Source organism: Pelodiscus sinensis, chromosome 14, assembly GCF_052426305.1.
Source record: "Pelodiscus sinensis isolate ZL-2025 chromosome 14, ASM5242630v1, whole genome shotgun sequence".
Lineage (NCBI taxonomy): Eukaryota > Metazoa > Chordata > Testudines > Trionychidae > Pelodiscus > Pelodiscus sinensis.
Window position 1 is genome coordinate 39,248,382 of NC_143065.1, and position 23,966 is coordinate 39,272,347.

Sequence of the window (23,966 nt, forward strand, 5' to 3'; positions counted from 1 at the left end):
GGGGCAGTTTCCTTTACCTAAGCACTCCTTGGGAGAATGGCGTAAAAAAGCCAAGCAAGCACTGAATCCAATCAATGAACGCATTATGCAGCAAATTCTGCAACCTTTCCTCCCACTGAATAGTCCCACACTTTGTGAGCAGCTGCAGTGCAATCAGTGGGATGACGGTTACCATATCTGGCCCTACATGAATGCATGGTCCTGTTGTCATCAAACAAGACCCATAGAACTGTCACTGTGTTGGGTTTCTCAACTAAGACAAACCCTACGCAGCCAGCGCTTCTCACTTTGCCTGGGCTGCTGTTTCTTAGGAGAGCAGCGCTCCTCTCACACTCTGTTTTCCAAACCTGTTCTTGGTTTCCCAGGGCGCTGGTCGAAGCTGCTATCGTGGCAAAGGACACTGTTGTGTGCTGCTTTGAGAACAAAAACATGGAATGGTGCCTCGCTGTTTGGAGGAGCTGGGGTGCCCGGGAGTTTGACAATTTCTACCAGTCCTATGAAGAGCTGGGAAGGCTTGAAACCTGCATGCGAAAAAGACGGTAGTGCTGGTCAAATTTAAAGTCAAGCATCAAGGAAGGACGGGAACAGAAACTGACGCTCTGCAGCATTCCAGTCTGGGTACTGTTCTATACTTAGAGAAGAGTTGAGCATTTTTGTTTTCCACATTTGCTGCTAAAGAACACTGTAGAGCATTTGCCAGAGACTCAGATGACCGAACTAGATACTTTACTCTTTGTTTCCTCCTTTCTTTTCAGCAGAGGACAGAGATGTATTAAGCTAGAAAGCGGATGATCCCTCCGCAATATTGCCTTCATGTGGACCACCCAAACTCTCCACCTATGTCCAGTCAATTCTCGCCTCCTTTCTTCCCCTGCAAAATTCCCACACATCAGGGCAACTGCTGCTTATGTCCTCATCCAAGAGAGCTTTATTAACTACACAGACACATCTCTCTCCCTCAGAGCCTGAGCTTTTGCACAATTCTCCTACCGCCTGCTGTCCCAATGGGTGAGAGCCCAGCAATAGTCCTTTTGTGGCCAATATATTTCTGGCCTATAAAAGATATTGTGATACTGAGTTACTGTGAAAGGCCGAAAGATGATGATCTGTCAGTGAATACTGCACAATCTCAGTACAATGAGCTATTGAATTGCACTGCTGCAAAGTGAATTGTACATAGAGTCCAAAGCAAAGCGAAACATGTCAGCACTTCAGAGGGAGTAACTTAATCAGCACAACTTGGAAACAGTCCTTGTCCCTCTCTTACGCTTCTCTGTAAATTATTTTAAAAGCTCAGTTTACTGGTATATAGAAGTTCTGTTGCTTTTTAAATAGAGCTGTATATAGAGTTTATTTTTCACATCACTAAGGTCACACTGGACCTAGGACAGCATTGGACCAGGTGTAAACACAATCACATTATCAGGGCATGTACAGAAGAGTGTAAAAAGTGAAGCAACTCCTGATGAGTGAATGTGTACAGCATGGAATGTGTACAGTACTGAATTGTTTTTATACTGAGAAACTTGTACTGAGTCTGAACATAGATGCAAGGCTGCTTGATGCAGAATTAGCAAGTTAAATGTCAGATTTACCCTTCTACATCAGAAGCAAAACATATCTCAAAATAAACAGACTCCTCCAAGAGTGACACTGCATCAGTGTTACCGTTTATTGGCAGCTCCATGATCAGCTTGAGAATGATTGCATCTGACTAAAGTGCAGGCTGTTTCTCTTCCCCCGCTAGATACCCGAATGGCACAGAAGTCCCTCCCTTATGGCCTCTCCAGCACTGCTAACTAGAGTAGCACATAACTGAGATATTTTAGACCAGATCAGGGTTACAGATGCAATCTGCCTGGAGACCAGTCAAGGGATTATGGGTTTTAAAAAACTACAAGTGGGAAAGACCAAAACCAACTTCATCAATGTGAAGAACATGATCAGCTGTAGGAATTTCACACGTTGGTGGCTTTTCTCACAAGCAGTAACCCTTGGGCATGCATCCCCTCATCTGTGTTTGGCTGTGCGCTACATGGGCTTGATCCAGCACCCAACTGAAATCAGTTAGAATTTTCAGTGGGGACAGGAGCAGGCCCCGGTAGCATGAAAGATCCTATGATCTCGGCAGTGCTGCTTAGTATTATTATTAGTTATTATGCACTCCACACCTGGGTGCAGAGCCCCTACCTCCGCCCAACCCCAAAAAGCTCTGACCATCTACAAAACCAGACAGCAATTGAGCAAGGGCCATCAGGAGAATGACTAAGAGGGGTTATACTGGTTGTTTCTGGCGTTGTTGTTAACTCACTTCTCGGGGGCAGCTCAGAGCAGGTAGATCAGTGGTTCCCAAACTTTTTGGCATCACGTCCCCCTTTTTGAAAAACCCTCACGCCCCCCCTCCAAATAGCAGCAAAACTTGTTGAGCAAAAAAAAAAAAAAAAAGGAACTGAACAGGGCAGCAAAACTTGATGGGGGAGGGGGAGGGGAGGCTGGGTCACCTCATGCCCCCCCCCCTCCCCTGGAATTTCTTCACGCTCCCTCCCCCCCCCAGTTTGGGAACCCATGTGGTAGATCTTAGCAGGGAGGTGAAAGAAACGAAGAGGACTCCACCAAGAAGTGACCATTCCAGGCAGTAGATGAGTGACAGCATCAGAATCTGACCCCAAGATTGTGCCGTCAGAATCACTCTCTGGTAAAACAGCAGCGAAAGGCTTTGGGATTGGGAATTCTCCATCAGCAAGAAGGAATGAGGAAAATGTGCAGTGCTTTGGGGCAGTGCGGTTTGATTTATGTTGCAACATTTGTATTAAACACAGTGAGCAACTTCCTCAGTTGAACAACTCGAACAAGCCCATGGCTCAGCCTTGTGTAAATTTCACTTGTTGTAGGCAAGTAGATGCACATTTTCTCAATTCTCTCCCCCTGCTGCAGGAATGTATAGAAGGGCTGCCAGAGCCTCAAGCCAAAAAGGTGCTCTCAGATTAGATGAATCCATCACAGTCAATAAAACCAAGGCGTTTTTAATTGTCAATTACCAAGACAGCCCACCTAAGGACATACACAGGAGCCATTTTCTAAATGTCAGACTTCTCAATACATGAATAAGCTACAAACAATCTTGCTGTTTAAAAGGCGTCTCAGTTGTAAGAAAAGCTTTGTAACTCATACATCCTACCTGTTTGACCCCTCCCACCCGTATTTATCAGCACTGTTGACTGTACACAGACGAATGATGTCACCACATAGGTCCGGAATACACCACATCCATGCTTAATTAAATCAAAATAGACATGTACTACCGTTTTAACACAACTGTTTGATATCGGTCTTGTTAGTGCTGGAACCTGTCCTCACCTTGCCTGATAGATACATTACTAGCTTGGCTTGCGTCCTTAGCTATTTCCATGGCAAAGCCTTGCAAAGGCCTTAGCAAATTGCCCACTGAGTTCCATGGCCAGTGCAGCTCCCATAAAGCCTCAGCCCTTAGCTAGATGCAGCCAAGGATACACAACTTGTTCCTGCATCTGAAATCTGTTTCCTGGTAGTTTGGCATGCACAAAGCAGAGCTGGGGGTTTTTTTAAGCGTTTAATATTTAATCAGATGTCTTTTCTCTAACATTAAAAAAGCCATCTGCTTGGGGATGTATTTCTCTGTTTTAAAGCATAAGACCAGTGGTCCCCAATGCAGTGCCCTCCGGCGCCATGGTGCCGGCCGGGGCATTTATGTGCGCCTGCCTAGTGACCAGGGCCGGCCCGAGACATTCTTGCGCCCTGGGCGCATGCGTGGCCCCTGCCCCTGGGCGCGTGGCGCATGGACGGCCCCAGGCACGTGGCACATGCGCAGCCCCCCACCTCTGGCGCGTGGCAGCCACAGAAGTTTGGGGACCACTGCATAAGACTAAGGCTATGCCTACACTGCAGGCTTCTTGAGCAAGAACTGTTTTACGCAAGAGTTCTTGTGCAAAAGGTCTTCCATGGCAGTGTGGATGCTCTCTTGTGCAAGAAAGCTCTGATGGCCATTTTAGCCATAGGGCTTTCTTGCACAAGAAACCTCTATTGCCTGTCTACACTGCCTTCTTGTGGAAGAGCTCTTGCACAAGAGGGCTTATTCCTCGTGGGGAGAGGAATAACTTGCACAAGAAGCCCTGTTTTCTGACGCTTTACTGTAAATTTACTTACGCAAGAACGCACGTGCAGTGTAGACACTGCAAGTTTTTGCGCAAGAGCAGCTGTTCTTGCGCAAAATGCCTGCAGTGTAGACATAGCCTAAGAGCGTAGAAAGGACATTAGTTTGCTAGGTCATGGCTGCCCTGCACTCCATCATGGCACAAGCAAACGTTTTTTGTTAGCTCATTAGGGCCCTGGTCCTTAGTGTCTTGTCTAAGTAAGAACTGTATGGCTATGAGCTAGTATTAGGCTTGAGCCTGTTGTGAGGAGAAAATGGGTCGGAAATCCCCTGTTCTGTAATATGCAATTTTAGTTACCTTTCATGTGATCACTCTGTAGCACTCATTAATAAAGTAAGAATGAAGCCTAGAGAATAGCCGGAGACGGTTAAGAAGCCTTTGCAGAAATACAAGGCAGCTGTAAATGAAAGTGAAGGGAATAGGCGAGGTTCATCAAACCCTCGGTTACGTGCCAGTCATGGCCAGCAGGCACAGATGTGAAAGGAAGAGATGCTAACAAAGGGCAACGGCAATTACATCTTAATAAGCCACCTCTGTTGGAATGAGAACATTTCGTCCAGGATGGAGCCGGGGGCCTGCCCTTGCGCTGTTCTGGATGGATGGAGGATAGATGCATCCCCGCGGCCTGCTTGTTAGCTCCCAGGGTTGGGCAGCACTTCTGCCAGCGTTTACACTATGACTACCACGCTAGGCCCTGGCCTCGCCAGAGGTCTGCGGGTGTTAACACAAGACAAGTAACGTGGTGGTATTCAGGTCTGATTCAGGTCTGGATTTCCCCCCGCTCTCAGGTTGCTTTGCCCTCTCTGAACAAGTGACCTAGCCACTAGTAACCACCTGCTGGTACACCTCATCACAGAGAGCCACAAGAGCAGTTTGTACTCCCCCGTCTCCCACTCCCACAGACAGCATGCCCAGGAAATGGCCATAGCTTCCCTGCCCACCAAAAAGCTCTAGTCTAGCCCTTGGCAAGCAGCATGAATTGAAGCCTTGCTCAGGCTATTGTCATGTCAAGGGACCGGCCTGGTGGCCAGCTGGCCGTGGATGAGGGGAACAGAGTGGTGACACCAGTGGAGTGACAATAATTTACAGCAGCTGAGAAACTGGCTCAGGCTTTCTAGACTGATTCTCCTGCTGCATGAAGATCTCACTGGGTGCCAGCGTTGCTAGTGGCAGAGACGCAGCCGCCTTGATTGTTAACTGAGAGCTTGTTTTCACTCGAAAGTCAATTTGGCTGATGGTAGGGTGTGAAATTCAAGGGCAATCGCTATGCCTGACTAATGCCAGCCATGGGCAAGCCCGTCGTCTGTGTCTGGCTGCCAGCGTTACAGTTGAAGAAAAGCAAAGGGGCTGTTTCTGTTACTCGTGAAAGAGTTAGCATCTTGTAACTCAAGGGATGGCTGCACTATGGAGCCTTTCCAGCCATAGCCAGGCTGCCTTTACCCAGTAATTTAGATGAAGCCTACACTGCCGGACAGGGTTTTGCTGTCAGTGTGTAGTGACGCATTCTTCCATTGACATAGCTGTGTCTACACCCTTCGGTGAGTGTAGCTGTAGGGCTCAGGGAGTTGTGTTTTACACACCTGCTGCAATGTGCCTTTTAATTTTTTCCACGTGTGCAGAATAAAGTTTGTTGCATGCACCAGCACATATGTGAATGTGCACCACCATGCAAACACATGCTGTGGGCGCTGGGCTGCATTTGAATCTCTCCTGGGTAGCTGCCCAGGCGCTCAGCTCACAGAGAAAACACTGACCTACTGCCATAGCTCCGGTGACCTAAATTCTAAGTGTAGACGAGGCCTTGGTTTTGAATGAGGTTGTGGTGTTCCCCCTTGTGGGCACTAGAGGGCGCTCCAGCTTCAAGACGATTGGAACAATAGAAGGGTTTTGTTTTGTTACAGACTAAATCAATCCAGCTGGCAAAGTAAGCCCCAGGCACTCAGACCTGTCCTGCAGCACCTGCAGCTAGCCCAACCTCAGTGTCTGGCTAGCTCAGTGATTTTTTTAAGTCAGCTTTTCCCTAGCTCTCCCTCGGTGCCGCTGCAGCCCTGCCTGCCTGGCTTAAGGCTCTCATTGTTCGTTACCCTGCCTAGCTCCTCCGTGGCAGGATCGTTTTCAGCACGGCTCTTGGGTTCCTGCCATTGGGTTACATTTTCAATTCTAACAAAGCCAAACGGGGTTCGGCATCTGGCCGTCTTGGCAAATTTTATCCACACCACACACCAGGGCTCTATGCACCATTAGCTGAACCACAGAAAGCTGGACGAGTCTGGCATCCCCAAAGAGAAAAGGGAGTGAAATTTACCCCTGCACAGAGGACCTGTCCAATACCTAGGCCCCACGTACATGCATTTTGAGGAAGAAGAGTGTGCAGAGGAGCAATTAGGAGATTTCCGAGCAGCTACAGCCGATATTCAGAGGCACCATTCAGCTTTGTGTTTAGTGGGCTGCTTTTTTTGTTTAAGGGCACAAACTTGCACAGAAACTCTGCTCTCAGTAACCTGATCCGCACAGTATTAGCCATTATACTGCAGTTGGTGAGAACTGCAGAAGTCATCATCATTTATTATCTCCCCCGGCAATGGCCAGGAAGGCCTGGGATTGTGAATCGGGGACAGACAGCACCTCAGTGAAAATAAAAGCACACTTGAAATTCATCACCAAGCGCCTACACTGGCGTGGGGCATTGCCTCCATCTGGGAACCAACTAAGCCAAATGCGCTCTCTACAGCGCCCATCGGAGATGTGACACGACGGCCACGAGGCCAAAAAAATCCACAGCTGTCCTAGAGCCAGCTGGGACGTGGCAAGCACCCTTTCATAATCCGTCTCAGCGAGACTCTGTGCTCAGTGCTGTAAACCCCGGGCAGAGCTAATGTCCCACAGTCCTGTGCTTCTTCAAAAGACCAGCGTGTAGCAAAGGCTAGGGAATAAAATCTGCATACACCTCATCTTTGACAATACCATTTGCACAAGACGTCGGCAAGCAAATCAAGAGCCCTGGTGTGAGCGGGGCCAGAATTTCATGCCCCGTCCCCAGGTGTGTGGCCCCTTAGTACCTCCGCAGCTAGAGCTTTCCAGCTCGCTGTGTGGCCACTTTCCGCCCTTCCCCACAGCTCCGCTAGCCTGTGCTCAGCTGCAAGTGCCCTGAGGGGCTTCTCCGGCATCAGACAGTGGCTGGAAAGCAGCATCACTCTGGCAGCATCCATGAGGAGAGGTGGTTTGGTGCAGCGCTGGTTTCGTGGGCCCTTTGCCCCACAGGCGTGCTGACCATGCAGGCTTTGTGGCTGCATGGTGCTGGGCCCGTTTGGGATTCGTGATGTCGGGGGCAGTGGGGCACCACCGGGGAGCGCCACGAAGCAGACTACCACAGGGCGTGCCTCTGCATTGGCTGATGCATGCCCATGGCATGCCAGCCTCCACTTACGGCCCGCGCATTGGGCTGGTGTTATACAGGCCCCTGCATGAGGCCAAGCACTGTTTGTTAACCCACGTTCGCACCTGCCGGTTAAACTAGCAGCAAAGCCCTGGCAATGCAGCGCTGAACTTGGGTTAGCCACGCAAGTGCATCCCGTGAGCCGTTGGCTTGTCCCTCAGGGTAACAAAGCCTAGCAAGGGTTAGGGATGGGGGCGGGGGGGTCAACCTTCACCACTAAGCCAAGTTGCTGTAACGACACTGCTCTCTGAACCCTAGGGTTGCCAGATGGTTTAACTAAAAGTACTGAACCTCCCCTTCCCCCCCCCAAAAAAACACCGGGGAAAAAATTCTGTTGAGAAAAAAAAAGGGGGGAGACCAAAGTTTTTGAGAGAAAAAAAAAGGTCCCCAAGAGTTATTAAGCAAAATAAATAAATAAATAAAAAATAAAACAGCATGGCCCCTTTAAGAAAAGCCTTTGAAGCTTTTTGCCCGTAGCCATCTTGTTTTTCTGATCGAGCCAGAAGACAGCTTCCCTGCGGAACCAGGTAAGTGGAGGAGTCTGGGGGGCTTGGAGGACCCGGGAGGGCGCTCGGGGGCTGGGCTCAGTTGCTGAGTGTGTCGTAGGGTTGCCAGGACATTGTCCGGTATTTTCTGATTTTTTTTTTACTAGCCAGGAGGAGAAAATACCAGACTGTCCGGGTCAATACTGGACACCTGGCAACCCTATTGAACCCTGCGTCTGCAACATCACCAGACCTGCCTCAGTGGGCCTGGTGGGGTAGGGGCTGGGGCTGCCCAGGCTGCAGGGACAGGCTCAGCCCGCCAGCATGGCTGTTGGTCTAGAAAGCCCTGTCTGAGCCTAGAGAAATAATAATAATAATGGCGTGGGGGGAAGGCCTGTGCCTTTCCAGGAGCCTGTCAGTTCAGCTTCACCAGGTTGTAATTGTACCTCCATGATGGGTTGTTTAGTGCAGAGGCCCCAAAGTGTGGGGTGCACCCCTCCACACAGGCCATTGAACAATGGCCAGGGAGGGACTAAGCCAACCCCACAGGGACACAGGTGCTGGAACGGGGGGCGCTGGGCAAAGATGGAGGCGATTATAGGCCAGAGGAGGCTAGGGCTCTGTGATCCCTACCCTCTAGCTGAATATGGAGTCGGGAGTCGAGGGGGGCTCAGCTCCAGCCGACGGCTCTGAGCTCAGGCCAGCGGTTGCAGAGGGAGGGGCCAGGTCAGCCTGATACTGGGGCTGGCCCAACAGGCGTGGAGGCAGCAGCTCAGCTGGCTGGGGTGGGCCAGCAGGTGGCACCTCGTCTGGCCATGGGTAAGGGAGGAGGAGGCACTTAGGATGCCAGCCATGGGGGGGGGGGAAGGGGCCTTAGGCAGAAGGGACAGAGGGTGGTCGAGCTGGGAGGCGGGTTCACCCATCACTCATGCTATGGTGCTGCAGCACCCCCTGGCTTGAAGTGGATTCCAGTGTGCAGAGAGGTTACAGTTTGGTTCCATGGCTCTCAGCATCACCACTACACAAATTGTTCCAGTCCCCCCCCCCCCACACACACACACACGGGGGCAGGGAGGGCGCGCCACCCATTCCCCCTCCACTCCCAGCTCTGACCCACCCCACCCTCCTAGCTTCAGCCTGCGGCTCCACACTTGGGTCCTGGCCCTACTCTCAACTGCAGCCCTCAGCCTCTGCCCCTTGCTCCTGCTGCCCTCTGCTCCGGAGCCACAGCCCCACACCCAGCCCTGGGATGGAGAGGGTCAGGGTGAGGGCACACCTGTGAAAAGTTTGGGGACCACTGGCTTAATGGCTTTTCTTTTTAAACACACACACTGACAAGGGGCAGGAAGGGCCAGACAGCTGCCCCTGGGTTAGGAGTAGGAGAAGCTACCTCTATCCTGGCCTAAATAAGTTTCCATGAAAGAGAGAGGTGACCCCTTACAAATCGTTGGCCTGTTGTCCCTGGCCTGTGCTCAGCGGCCTCCCACACGTGGCCCAAGTTCATGGTTTCTCACGTGCAATGCAATCGGCGGGCATGCGTGAGCCCAGTGAGGGGGCTTGTGTGCAGGCCTGGGCCCGGCCTTATTCACCTACCCAGCACCTGGGAATGAGGGGCTTGTTAACCGTAGGCCAAGCTGCCATGGCACATGCCGGACCGGCACCGATTCGGGACCCCTGTTCTAAAGGGAAGAGAGACCCAGGCAAAGCCTCAAGGGTGAATAACCCTTCTGAGACGGCGCCCGCCCCTGCTGGGGCCAGGCTGATGACAAATTGGAACCGCTACTAGCTGAACTCAGCGGGATCAGCGCTAGACATGCACAGATGGGTTTGAGGGGGCCTTAAACACACATTAGCAGCCGGGAGGCAGACGCGCGGATGGGGGAGGGGTGACGGCACTGTCAGGTTGACACTGCTGCACCCAACACTTCATTTATTTGCTCGCTGATGCAGCGCGGGTGCCAGGTTTTCAGGCAGGCCCAGAAGAAAAACTTTCCCCGGAGCAAGAGCTGCTGGATCTGCCAAAACAAAGCCGGTTGGTCTGTGTCCCCGAGGCACAGCTTGTGAAAGGGTTAAGCAGGAGGGTTATATAATTAATGTATATTTATTCACTGCCTTACTCAGCCCCTGGAGCACTTCTTTGGCAGCTGTTTAGCACTAAGAGGCCTGTTTCTGATCCAGCTTGCACAGTGTTGTGCTGGGGGTTGCTCCCTGGCTTTACCCCAGGTAACCATGTTCAGAATCTGGCTCTGACTTGTCAGATGCGCCTTCAGTTTCTAAGCCATCAGCTGCTTCCGCGACTCTGGGATGACCATTTTTGCGTGGCTTGATTGAAAGATCGGGCATCAATGCAGCATGTACTTGACGAGTAGTTATTATTTGCAGATGACAAAGACTTAGCTGTAGTATTTAGGATTCCCCCCCTCTGTTGCACCAACTGCATTGCCACTCGTATTTCTGCTGTCTGATGAGTAAAGACTGTGCAGACTTTTCCATTGTCCAGGAATCCAACAGTTTAGCAGCATTACTTTGGCTGTCACATTGATACGCAGGAATATGGCTCCCAGGATTATGCCATGAGCGTTTTACGTGTCCTAGCAGAACCCACCCTTTTTCTATTAAGACAGGAAGAGCAAGGGTAATTTAATTGTATGAAGAGTGTCTCCAATCCCACGCAGACAAAATGTATCTGCACAGACAGTTGCTCCTTTGCATCAATGAAAGGGCTGGCTGCACGCTGCCCTTCAGCTACCTTGCTCATGGCGTGGCATAGGGCTGGCCGGTGTCCAGTATTTTCACCTCCTGTTCAGTAAAAAAAATTCAGAACATACCAGACATCTAAAATATCCGGTATTTTCTGATTTTTTTTTCCCTGCCAGGAGACAAAAATACCAGACACCTGGCAACTCTACGACACACCCAGAAACTGGGAGGTTCACCCAGACTCTCCACCAGGCCCCCCTGGACACTCTTCCCTCCCCCCTCTTCCATGGTTCTGCAGGGGCTCGTCTTGTAGCTGGAATAGAAAAACAAAATGGCCACCAGCAAAAAAAAAACCTCTTCTTAAAGGGGCCATATTGATTTTGTTTGTTTAATAACTGTTGTCGGCGTCCCTTTTTTTTTGCTTAATACCCTTGGTCTTCCCCCTCTTTTTTCCTCAACACAATTTTTCCCCCCCAGTGGTTTTTTTTTGGAGGGAGTGGGGGTTGTTCGGTATATTTGGTTAAACCATCTGGCAAAGGCACACTCCTAAGTACAGTAGTTAAACTAGCCCCTAGAGCAGATGTGGCTAGGTCAATGCAAGGATTGTGCAGTGGACCTGCCATTTGGAGAGGTAGATCAACTACAGCAGGGGCAGGAAAGATCCGGCCCACCAGGCCTTTTAATCCAGCCCACAGCTTGCCCCAGCAGCATGGAGCTGCGCCGCTCAAAGCGTCTGGCTGCCCCTGTGGCTGTCTGCACTGCAGGAGAGAGGGGGAGGCTTTGTGCACAGAAACTGGCCAATGGGAGCTGAGAGATTTTGTTGGGTGTGGGGGCAGTGTGCCAAGCCGCCCTTCCACACCCCAGTGCAGACAGCCACAGGGAACAGCCAGCTGTTTTGAGAATTCTGGGGCTGCTGGCAGGCAGGGAAGCCTGCCTGAATGTTCTGGTGCCCTTGTATATCCTTCCCCAGGGCAAAATCCAATCCTGCACCCATACGCCCCTCCTGGCTCCTACACCCCAAGCCTCTTCCCCAGGTCGCAACCCCCTCCTTCACCCCAACTCTCTTTCAGACCCCAGTCTCTTGCCTGCACCGCTGTCTCCAACCCCGAGCTCCCTCCTAGACCCCACATCCCCTCCATAGAACAGTGCGACCCCTGACCTGGTATCAAAATCATGGAGCACCTCCACCCATCCAAAATTATTGCTCACCCCTCAACTACAATGATGGGAAACCTGAAGGCTCTGTCTACCCTGGCGGATTCTTGCACAAGAATGGCCGTTCGTCCACAGAGCAGCAACACTGCCCACCCACTCTTGCGCAAGAGGATTTACAGTAACGTGTGGTAAGAGAGGGCTTCTTGCACAAGAGGGCTCTGTGGACGTGCGGTAAGGGTTTCTTGTGCAAGAAGGCCCTATGGCTAAAATGGCCATTAGAGTTTTCTTGCTCAAGAGAGCGTCCACACTGCCATGGATGCTCTTGTGCAAAAGCACAGCTCGCACATGGCAGTGTGGACGTGTTTTTGCACAAGAACCCTTGCGCAAGATGTTCTTCCACAAGAACCCGCTAGTGTAGACAGAGCCGAAGTGTTTCCCCTATAGCATTATAGCTCCCTTGCAAGAGCTGTGCCATTACAGTGTCGGTAGTATAGACACCCCCATAGTCCTCCCACTTCCTCCCCCCGCACCCATGAATCTGCTCTGCAGGTTTCCATGGCCCTCAGCTTCCTGGCATCTGGAAGTCTTGTAGTCATTCCCAGCATTTAACCACGCATTCACGCAGACAGGAAAACATTATCTTCATTTTACAACCAGGGACCTGAGCCTGGAGCGACTGACCTCAATCACACAGCTGGGGGCTTTTGAAGCCCAGCTCAGCAGCCTGTTCTGATGTAGGATGCTGGATTTGGAAGGCAAGGCTCCTCGTATCCCTCTGTGTTGTAACCAAAGTCATTCAGCTTCCTGCCGTGGGGCGGTGCCTCCTCCCCAGTTTCCCCATCCTGCCTCCCACTCATCCCAGCCCCTCCTTGTGCGAGAATGCTTTCCAAGTGGCTCTCCTTTGAAGCCACAGGTTTTCCCGCCACTGCAACTTGGCACTGCTCACTTCCCACCAGCAAAGTGTTGGACAGCTGAGCGCCTCCGTCAGCCCCTTCGCGCCCTCCTGGGACTTGCCCACCACCGAGCGCTGCGGCGTCTCTGTCACTGCTGTTTGATCCGCTGCAGATGTGTCCACGCGCGCTTTCGGTGACAGCATTAACAGGCTGGAGCTAGCACCACGGGGGCCAAATGAGAACCCAAACGCTTCAGCGCATGTTTTCGGGCGACAGCAAGAGGCCCTTTCGTGCTCCATTCTGGACGCTGCTACAAGCATTGGAATTTGCATGGGAAAGTCAGAGACCGGACAGAATTATGCATGCGTATAGGATATCCTTGGGAAACAGTGGTTGACACTGTGCTAAATGCTAACAAATGGAAGGCCTTGACTCATTGCCTAATCCTTCTGCAGCATTGGGTGGCAGGGTTGCCTTGCCAGGGAGCACTGCATGAGGGGAAATGGGAATTCAAGGGCTCCTGTGTTACCCCAGGGGCATTGGTAGCAAACGCTGCTAGTGCCCTTGCCAGAAGTTCAGGATCACTCTGCCCCATCAGGGTCTATCTCCTGTGAATTAATTAAGCGCTGAAGTAAATAGTTCTTCCTTCCTCTGGTGTAAGCGCAATAGCGGAGGTGATGTTTAGGTGCAAACCGGCTAAAATGTTATTCAGGGCTTGATTACAAAGGAGGGAGAAATAACCCGACGCAGATTTGACAAACATCAAACAAAACTGGTGTTAGTGACAGCAACAAATAGGGGGCTTGAAGCCCAGACCTGCTAGATCAAACCCTTTGGCTCTGTGATTAAAATGGTAAGAAAACCCCTAATACAGCGATTCTTCTTTCCTCAGCACTTGGCCAGAATCTGCTACTCTCAGGCTGATTTAGGACCCCTGGGGAGGAGCACTAGGGAGTCCCACAGTGTCCTGTCCTGGGCTGGCGGGTGAAGAGGAGTTGCAGGCTGGTGACAGTACAAGCAGTTTGTGCTGGTGAGGATGGTAAAACCCTCGTCTTCCTCCACTGCAGGCGCTGCTGGGATGGTCCCTCCTTGTCAGATGGTAGAACCACTAGGGCGCACAGCCCTGAGGCTGAGGCAACACAGTCCTTAGAAAGCCCCCAGGACGGGAAACATCTGAGGAGAATAGAACGCTCATGATCACTTGGCGGGAAAATCCGGTTTAGGCTGGTCTCTGAGTGCTCGGTGCCTGAGGTGATCCAACATGGAGTCCCAGGTCAACGGTTACAAACTCCCATTGTGGGTGCCCCAATTACTAATGTAAACACCATCCTAACGTTAGATTTTAACAAGGTAGAAGAATTCAATCCTACACAATCAAAACACGCGAATACCTCTCTGCCAACAATGCAGCTTACCGTGAAAGCCCCCTGCCTATTATAGTCAGGGAAGTAAGGGTTACCCATGCCAGATTCTCACCTGGGGCCATTGGCTCTAGCCACATGGCCCACAATGGAGCCGTGTCACTTGATACTAGCTGATGATTCGTCTGAGGCCCATGTACAAAATGTGCTAATATGAATAAGGGCTTTTCAGCAATCAGGCTCTAACTGAGTGGGTATATTTTTAAGCTAGTCCTATCCACCTGAATCATTCATTCATTTTGTGCTATTATCTTCTCTGCAAGAGATTGATTGTACTCAAAAGCCCATTATTCTCACATGCCAATCAGGGCGGGAATGCAAAAGATCTCTCTTAGGAAGTCTCCACCCTTCAGTATGATTATTGATTTCTCGCTGATGCTTGGGGGAAAAAAGCGATTTTGTTCTAAAGCCTGACGCATTAATGGACACAAGAACTGCATTCAGTGCTAATGGCTGGCACATTTGCAGCCTTTACCATTCATCACACAGTTTTGAGCTCTGCTCCTTGCCTGTCTTCAAAGCCACCTTTAGAAGGTGTCTCTATCCGTTTGTGTTACCAAGCAGCCCGGACTCAGGTCAGCGCCCCACTGCATGGGGTTAGGCCCATAATGAGCAACAGTCTCTGCTGATATTCCCTAAATTTGTTTCCACCCATGTGCAGAATACATTTTGTTCTGTGCACCGAGGCACGTGCAGATGTGCACCACCAGTACAAAGACATGCTGCCAGCTGTGGGCATGCAGCTAATCAGATGGGCAGTGTTTGACTCTCTTCTGGGTAGCCACTCGAGCGCTCAGTTTACAGGGAACACTGGTCTCTGCCCCCCCCGGCCCCTCCTCCCAAAGAATTTACAACCTAAATAAGGGGGTGGAAGAAGAGACAGACAAGCAGAGACGTAACCAAGGTCATGCAGCAGGTGCGTGGCAGAGGCCGGACCAAAACCCAGCTCTCCCATCGTGGAGGGCACAACGCTTCTGTCAAGGAGAATACACTTCACCATTGCCCCAAAAAACATGAACATTTATAGCATGCAAAGGGTGAGTGGCCAATTCCACCCCCGCCGCCCCCAGTGTTTGTCCTTGCTGATTTAAATGAAGACTAACGAACTCTCTCCATGGTATTTTTAACACGCCCATTCACCTTGGTGTTGCTGTACCCAACTAGCAAGGCTGGAACACATATTGCTCTTGCACTCTGGCACTGGGTTCCCTGGGTAGGCATGTCTGCATTGGGGGATTTTTGCTGGGTGGCAATCCTGGAAAAAGGCAGCAAATGGGAAATGCGTGTCCTACACACTTCCATCTGCCTGCTGTCATGCTTGGCATCAGCTTGACCGCATCCAGCAAGGCATGCCATCCCCACGCACCCGCTGCTGGGAACACTCTGCCTCCAGCTGCTGAGTGGCTCCATTGGGCTCTCGCCAGCTCAGACACACTTGTGAAATGTAGCCATGCAGGACGGTCACGGGGAGAGGAAGGGGCGACCCTCAGGGATGGCGCCAGGTCCCAATCTGATAGGGGCTTTATACAGTGGGCTCAAGACTGTGACTTATGTACCCAAGTGAACGGGAGCCAGCGGTGTTTGTGACGTGGAGGCAAGAGGTGTGCATCTTGGTGCTGCAGGGACTTGAGATGGCATTGGAGCCACCTGTCCAGGAGGAGGTGAAAACATGGACCGTGAGGGAGGGTGTCAGTTGACAAGCAAGGGCACGAGTCCTTCCCAGTGCGGCAGAGGTGAGAAATGATATTTCTCGCCAGTGGCCACTTGCATTGCCAATGAGATGGGCCGTCCCTCAGGTACCATTTCCACCAGCTGTGATCTGATGCCATCAGTCACAGCAGAGTTGCAAGATTTGAGTGTTTCCCAATTTCCCACCTCCAGCGCCTGAATGGAGCGTAACCCAGCTGCTGGGGTCTGCCAAGTGTTGGCAAGACAACAGCTGTGGCGTGTCAGAATCATAGAATCCCAGGGCTGGAAGAGACCTCAGGAGTCATCGAATCCAGCCCCCTACCCAAAGCAGGACCAATCCCAACTAAATCAACCCAGCCAGGATGTCAAGCCAGGCCTTAAAACCTCTTGGGCTGGAGATTCCACCATCTCCCTAGGTAACACATTCCAGTGCGTCACCACCCTCCTAGGGAAATAGCTTTTCCTAATGTCCAACCTAGACCTCCCCCACTGCAACGTGAGACCATTGCTCCTCGTTCTGCCATCTGCCACCACTGAGAACAGCCTCTCTCCATCCTCTTTGGAACCTCCCTTCAGGCAGCTGAAGGCTACTATCAAATCCCCCTTCACTCTTCTTGTCTGCAGACTAAATAAGCCCAAATCCCTCAGCCTCTCCTCATTGGTCATGTGCTCCAGCCGCCTAGTAATTTTGGTTGCCCTCCACTGGACCCTCTCCAATGCATCCACATTCTTTCTAGCATGGGGGCCCCAGAACTGGACATGATACTCCAGATGTGGCCTCACCAGAGCTGAATAAAGGGGAATAATCACTTCTCTGGATCTTCTGGAAATGCTCTTCCTAATGCACCCTAATATGCCACTAGCCTTCTTGGCTACAAGGGCACACTGTTGACTCATATCCAGCTTCTCATCCACTGTAACCCCCAGGTTCTTTTCTGCCAAACTGTTCCTTAGCCAGTTGGTCCCCAGCCTGTAACAATGCTTGGGATTCTTCCGTCCCCAGTTCAGGACTCTGCACTTGTCCTTGTTGAACCTCATGACATTTTTTTTTTGGCCCAATCCTCCAATTTATCTAGGTCACTCTGGACCCTATCCCTGCCCTCCAATGTAGCTACCTCGCCCCCTAGCTTAGTGTCACCCGCAAGCTTGCTAAGGGTGCAATCCGTCTCCTCATCCGGGTCATTAGTAAAGATGTTGAACAAACCATCTCAGTCAGTAAAACGGAGCTGGGCCTTACAGCTGGTGCCACTGGAATGCTGGCAGCACGGGACTCTGGCATCCCACCCCCTGTCCGGCAAATCTCTAGGCCATGGGGAACAGTTGGGCAGCTGCCCTGTTTATTCCCGCACTGCCTCACGCGTGCATCACCAGCATCTCCTGCTGAATGGGACCCCAGGCCAGAGCGACTGGGAGCGACAGTAAGGCATAGATTGTTCGTGGCAGATCCAACGCCCTCCAGCCGCTCATTTCTGTGCTGTGCAGTGGGCTGAGACCAGCCTGCCAGGGAGCCGCGGTGTTGGCAGAGGGGTCTTGCTGCTGGAGCTTGGATGCCAGGACTTCTCCGGTGGCCTTGCCAAGAGACGGGCGGCTGGACGGCAGGCAGGAGTTTGGGAGATTGCTGGAGGCAGCAGTTTCCCCAGCAATGGCCGGACAGCTGCACTTTTTAGGCTGCTGGGTAATTTTCTCTCGGTGCTCTTCCCGGTGCTGCGAGGGGGCTCAGCACCATTTCTACCCCTTTCCCCTCGCCCCTCCCTGGCCCACGGGGAGGCAGCTGAGGTGGGGAGGGGACAGGGCATGGCTGGAATGCGACTCAGATCCCAAACGGAGCACAGCGTGGCCAGACAGCAATCAGCGCACCTGTGTTCTGAGCTGAGTGTCTCTGGCTGTCCTCACCGCTGGGTAGAGGCCAGGCCCTTCTGCCCTTGGGGCTTAAGGCTGCATTACTTCCTGTGATACCCCAGCAGACCCGTCTGCCTAAAGACCAGGGCTGGTGCTTTGCTTTCTGTCCAATTCGCTCCTGTATCGCCTGCCATTACAAGCATAGTCACTCCGATGGGGAAAGCATTACAGAAGCAGCCAGATTTACATGCGCACAAAACATACCAAGCGTCACCCTCTCGCCACACGGGGCTGAGGCAGGGCTCCTGCCTCAGACCGAGGTGCTGCCTCAGAAAGAAGGCCCCATGGCCCTGCCCACTTGTCCTTTTATACAAGAGCCCTTCCTGTGTTTGAGTCTCTGGCTCTGTCGCTCTGACCCCGTCTCTGCAAACCACGCCGGGGCGGGTCCGCTCCAGAGCTGTTCCCTCTCAATGGCTCACCAGACGCCCACCCCGCTGTCACCAGAGCCTGTTGGAGTGCTCGCCGGCGTGCAGGCCAAGCCAGCCATTCGGGGTTTTAATACACGGTGGCTCCCCACAGCCAGTGCACGGCACCGCAGTATCTATCACAGCTGCTCCTCAAAGACTTTAGTCCACTGAGTGCTAAAAAGCCCCAAGAAAAGGGGATTCCTCCACTGCCCTGGGCTAATGTGGCAGCTGGGCGATGGCACAGATGTTCAGACTCAATTTTCCACCTCCCACTTCTAGTACTGCTGCCTTATCTGTCATACCACGTGAGTCCTCTCTATCCCCAGAGTCAAATCTTGAGAGGGGCTGAGCTGCCTGGACTCCAGGCACCCTTGCCCTCAGGGATGGATCCTCTTCCAACAATGGAAGCAGCAAGCTCTCAGGACGTGTCTCTACTTACCCCAAGATTGACATCATGGAGATCAATCTCTCGGGGTTTGATTTAGTGGGTCTAGTAAGGACTTGCTAAATCAACCACTGATAGTAGCCCCATCAATCCCGGTATGCCCATTGACCTCCCACAGTGGAGACCCCCCACGGGAACGTGACCAAAGGTACGTTGCCTCCAGCTACGCTATTCACATAACTAGAGTGCATATCTTAGGTTGATTTTCTCCCCTAGTATAGACCTGGCCACCAGCCCAGATCCCTAAAGGTAGTTATGTGCAAACTCTTATTGAAATTACTGGCCATTTTGGCACCTAATTAGCCTTGAGAAACTGAGGCCACATCTTCACTCTGCAGAAGATTGATCCTGCTGCAATTGATCTTCCCGCGTTTGATTTAGCAAGTCTAATTCAGACTTGCTAAATCAAATTCAGAGGCACCTCCCCCCACCGGTGTCCAGTACTCCTGCACTTGTGAAGAGTAAGGGAAGCTAATGAGAATTTTTGCTCCTATCCTCCTCCTGCTGTGGGGACTCCCCACAAGCTCAGCTTAAGGTAAGCTGACTCTAACTACGTATTCTACATAAATGGAGTTGTGTCCCTTAAGCTGAGCTACCGGGTCCAGCGTAGACCGTGCCTGAGCCTTCACCTCATGGAAGACAATGGAGTTACCCCAGTTTTACCCTCTGTAACTGAGATTACAGCCTGGCCCTGTAGCACCATGGATCTTTCTGGTTAATATATAAACGTATTAGTGATGGGGTGAGTCATGTAGCTGCACTGCCTCAGTTTCCCTTGTCTATAAAACAAGGAATAGCTACTTATAGGCCACATGTATTTTATTATTTGCCATTCATCTTTCGCCCGGGCCGCTGAGTGCCTGTTCCATTGGGAATGGCTCGAGTAGCTTTTGCTGAGCAATAATTGGATATCCCAGAAGGCTTCAGAGCAAAGGTGGGAAAGCGGAAAGGCCCAGTAGCTAGGAGATAGAGGCTGCCTTCCTAGAGTGACATTTGGAAAGAGGTAGGAAGGTAGCAGGTTCGGGTGTGCTCAACCTACCTGCCATGGGCTTTAGGGATTTTGATTAAAGGACTTTCTGTAAGCTAGGCAGACCAAAGCAGAATAGCAAAGGAAGCTCAGAGTGCCAGCAACACCAGGGCTGTGTCTAGACTGGCAAGTTTTTCCGCAAAATCATCTGCTTTTCCGGAAAAACTTGTCAGCTGTCTACACTGGCCGCTTGAATTTCCAGAAAAGCACTGACGATCTCATGTAAGATCATCAGTGCTTTTCCGGAAATACTATGCTGCTCCCGTTCGGGCAAAAGTCTTTTTCCGAAAGACTTTTGCGCAAAAGGGCCAGTGTAGACAGCACAGTACTGTTTTCCGCAAAAAAGCCCCGATCGTGAAAATGGCGATCAGGGCTTTTTTGCGGAAATCCGCGTCTAGATTGGCCACGGACGCTTTTCCACAAAAAGTGCTTTTATGGCAAAGCATCCTGCCAATCTAGACGTGCTTTTCCGAAAACGCTTTTAACGGAAAACTTTTCCATTAAAAGCATTTCCGGAAAATCATGCCAGTGTAGACGTAGCCCAGGAGTACATAAAAACTCAAGAACAGCCGTACTGGGTCAGACCAAACCCATCTAGCCCAGTGTCCTATCTTCTGACAGTGGCCAGTGCCAGGTGCTCCAGAGGGAATGAACAGAACAGGGAATCATCAAGTGATCCCATTCCCAGCCTCTGATGACAGAAGCTAGGACACCATTCCTACCCATCCTGGCTAATAGCCATTGATGGACCTACCCTCCATGAATTGATCTAGCTTGTTTTTGAACCCTATTAAAGTCCTGGTCTTCACAACCTCCTCTGGCAAGGAGTTCCACAGGTTGACTGTGCAGTGTGTGAAGAAATGCTTCCTTTTGTTTGTTTTAAACCTGCTACCTATTAATTTCATTTGGTGACCCCTAGTTCTTGTGTTATGGGAACAAGTAAATCACTTTTCCTTAGTGACCTCTTCCCCAGCAGTCATGAGTTTATAGACCTCTATCATATCTCCCCTTGGTCCCCTCTTTTCTAAGCTGAAAAGTCCCAGTCTTTTTAATCGCTCTTCATATGGGATCCATTCCAAACCCCTCATCATTTTTGTTGCCCCTTTTCTGAAGCTTTTCCAATGCCAAGATTTTTATGTATTTATTTTTTGAGCTGAGGCGACCACATCTGTATTCCAGATGTGGGCGTACCATGGGTTTATACAGAGGCAGTAAGATATGCTCTATCCTCTTTTTTAACTGAAGCCAGTGGAATGACCCCAGGGTAAAACAGATGTGAGAACGGATTCAGGCCATATGTAAGCACCAGGAGAGGAGCGTTTCCCAATGCCAGCACCAGCTTTTCTCAATGCTGAGCACCCCATGCAGTCTTCTTTCAGCCTACACTCTGGTCTGGGCTATTCCTGTAGTCACTAAAAGGCTAAGTCTGGGGTGGCCAACCAGTTAGATACAACGAGCCAAAAGAGTTGTGGATAGCAGTGCAAAGAGCCACACATCCCTCCCCAGACCCAGGCATCCCCAGTCCCCTCCCCATCTCAACACCCTCCCCCTCCCCCAGAGCCAGGCCCCCCCAGCTCCCCCCACTCTAACTCAATACCCTCCCCCAGAGCCAGGCCCCCCCAGACCCCCCTCCCATTCTAACCCAAAGCTTGGGTCTCACCAGAGCTCCCACTGCCACAGCCACGTGCTCCTCCCTCCAGGACCTGGGGCGCGTGCACAAAGCAGGCACGTGGCTCCGAACGAGCCGTAACCCTGAGAGCCGCATTTCTGTGAGCAAAGAGCCGCATGTGGCTCAAGAGCCACAGGCTGGCCACCCCTGAAGCGGTCCTTGCTCACTAGACAAGCTGTACCACGGACTACTGACCCATTGGTTAAAACAGGGGTCTGGGATCCGGGACTCCAGCGTTCTCTTCCTGGCACAGCCACGGATGCCATCTCTCACTGTAGACGAGGCGTCACGTCACTGCTCTGTGCCTCAGTTTCCCCTGTGCTACGAGGGTAACAGCGCTGGCCTACTTCAGAGGGATGACGAGGCTTCCATAACAATTAACTGGAGAGTGCTTGGGGCCCCTCAAATGAAAGCGAGAGAAGGGGGAGTTGTCATTGCTGTAAAACAGGGGTCACCAACCAATAGATCAGGATCTACCGGTAGCTCTTGATGCCTTTGACAGGTGATCCTGACTGGTTTGGCAGGGATGCTATCAAGTGCTGGCACTTCAGCTGCCCTTCCCCACACAGTCATGCTGCTCCTGCCCTCTGCCTGGGAGCTGCCCCCTTTGCTGTGTAGTGTGTGGGAGGGAGAAGGGGGGGCACAGATGTCAGGGTGTGTCTCTCCTCCCCCACTCCTGTACCTTATCTCCACACAGAGCGCAGGGGATGAAGGGAGCTTGGGAATGCAAATCTCTGTCACTCTCACACACACACACACACTGTCCTTCCCGCTCGTCTCCTGCCCCAACACATACGTGGGGGTGGTGGTTACCTCTGTTACTGCTTGCAAAGTGGGTTCGTTTTGGTTTATGACTGGCCTGTGCATTTCATCCTTTTCATTTCTCTCTTACGTTTAAACGTAATCAGGGCCGGGCCACAACATTTTGGCACCTGAGGCGGGGAGCTCAAAGGACGCCCCCATGTCCCTTCGCTTGAGCCAAAACTTTGCAAGGTCTCAATTCTGCCTTCTTCCTCCAGCCCAGCACTCCCCCATCTCTGTGCATCTAGCGCAGAGAGAATACGGAGGCACCAGCAGCAGACACAGTTTTCTACACTCTGGGTCCTAGTGGTGCCTCTCTCCTCCACACTCTGGCACCGGAGGTGGCCACCTCATTTCGCCTCATGGTAAGGCCGGCCCTGAATGTAATTCTTCGAGTAGTGAGTTCTAAAATGCTGAACCGGTTGTGGCTGGACTCATTATTCCTGTGGTAATTGCTGCTCCTGGAAGTGGCTGGCATCTCCCTGCAGCATGGGGTCTGTCCCCACATGTTGTCCTTGCCTGCAAACACCACTCCTGCTGCTCCCATTGCTTGATAACTAGGAACCGTGGCCAGTAGAAGCTGTGAGCTCAGTGCATGTGTAACCACAACCAAGGCGGATTTGAACCTGGGAAGCTGACTATAAGGAGCCGCTACCCTCTGAGCTAAAAGCCAGCTGGTTCTCAGCCCATGCTGTAGAGGTCTCTAGATCTTAATTGTTGCAGCGGTCTAATACTTGCAGTACTCAGTAACCCACACTAGGGCTACATCTACACTTGCGGCTTCTTGCGCAAGGGTTCCTGTGCAAGAAGTCATAGAATAATAATAGGACTGGAAGGGACCTCGAGAGGTCATCGAGTCCAGCCCCCCGCCCTCAAGGCAGGACCAAGCTCCGTCTACACCATCCCTGACAGATGTCTATCTAACCTGTTCTTAAATATCTCCAGAGAGGGAGATTCCACCACCTCCCTTGGCAATTTATTCCAATATTTGACCACCCTGACAGTTAGGAATTTTTTCCTAATGTCCAATCTAAACCTCCCCTGCTGCACTTTAAGCCCATTACTCCTTGTCCTGTCCTCAGAAACCAAGAGGAACAAATTTTCTCCTTCCTCCTTGTGACACCCTTTTAGATATTTGAAAACCGCTATCATGTCCCCCCTTAATCTTCTTTTTTCCAAACTAAACAAGCCCAGTTCATGAAGCCTGGCTTCATAGGTCATGTTCTCTAGGCCTTTAATCATTCTTGTCGCTCTTCTCTGTACCCTTTCCAATTTCTCCACATCTTTCTTGAAACGTGGTGCCCAGAACTGGACACAGTACTCCAGCTGAGGCCTAACTAGTGCAGAGTAGAGCGGCAGAATGACTTCATGAGTTTTGCTTACAACACACCTGTTGATACAACTTAGAATCATATTTGCTTTTTTTGCAACAGCATCACACTGTTGACTCATATTCAACTTGTGGTCCACTATGACCCCTAGATCCCTTTCCGCCATGCTCCTTCCTAGACAGTCGCTTCCCATCTTGTATGTATGGAACTGATTGTTCCTTCCTAAGTGGAGCACTTTGCATTTCTCTTTATTAAACCTCATCCTGTTTACCTCTGACCATTTCTCTAACTTGCTAAGGTCATTTTGAATTATGTCCCTATCCTCCAAAGAAGTCGCAACCCCACCCAGTTTGGTATCATCTGCAAACTTAATAAGCGTACTCTCTATCCCAATATCTACATCATTGATGAAGATATT

General features: G+C 51.2%; 1 protein-coding gene and 1 long non-coding RNA gene across 6 annotated transcripts in view; one reads left to right on the forward strand and one right to left on the reverse strand.

The window, feature by feature from the left end:
• Positions 1–2,443, forward strand: part of LRRK1 (leucine rich repeat kinase 1) — a 140,204-nt gene extending 137,761 nt beyond the window's left edge. For all 4 annotated transcript variants that reach the window (XM_075896928.2, XM_075896927.2, XM_006129198.5 and 1 more), the window contains one exon: positions 366–2,443. In XM_075896928.2, the coding sequence (XP_075753043.1) occupies positions 366–543 (178 nt within the window). In that variant the 3' untranslated portion in view covers positions 544–2,443. The remainder of the gene's footprint in view (positions 1–365) is intronic.
• The window catches only part of LOC149523612 (uncharacterized), a 60,636-nt gene that overhangs the window by 16,271 nt on the left and 20,399 nt on the right, over positions 1–23,966 (reverse strand). The window lies entirely within an intron of this gene.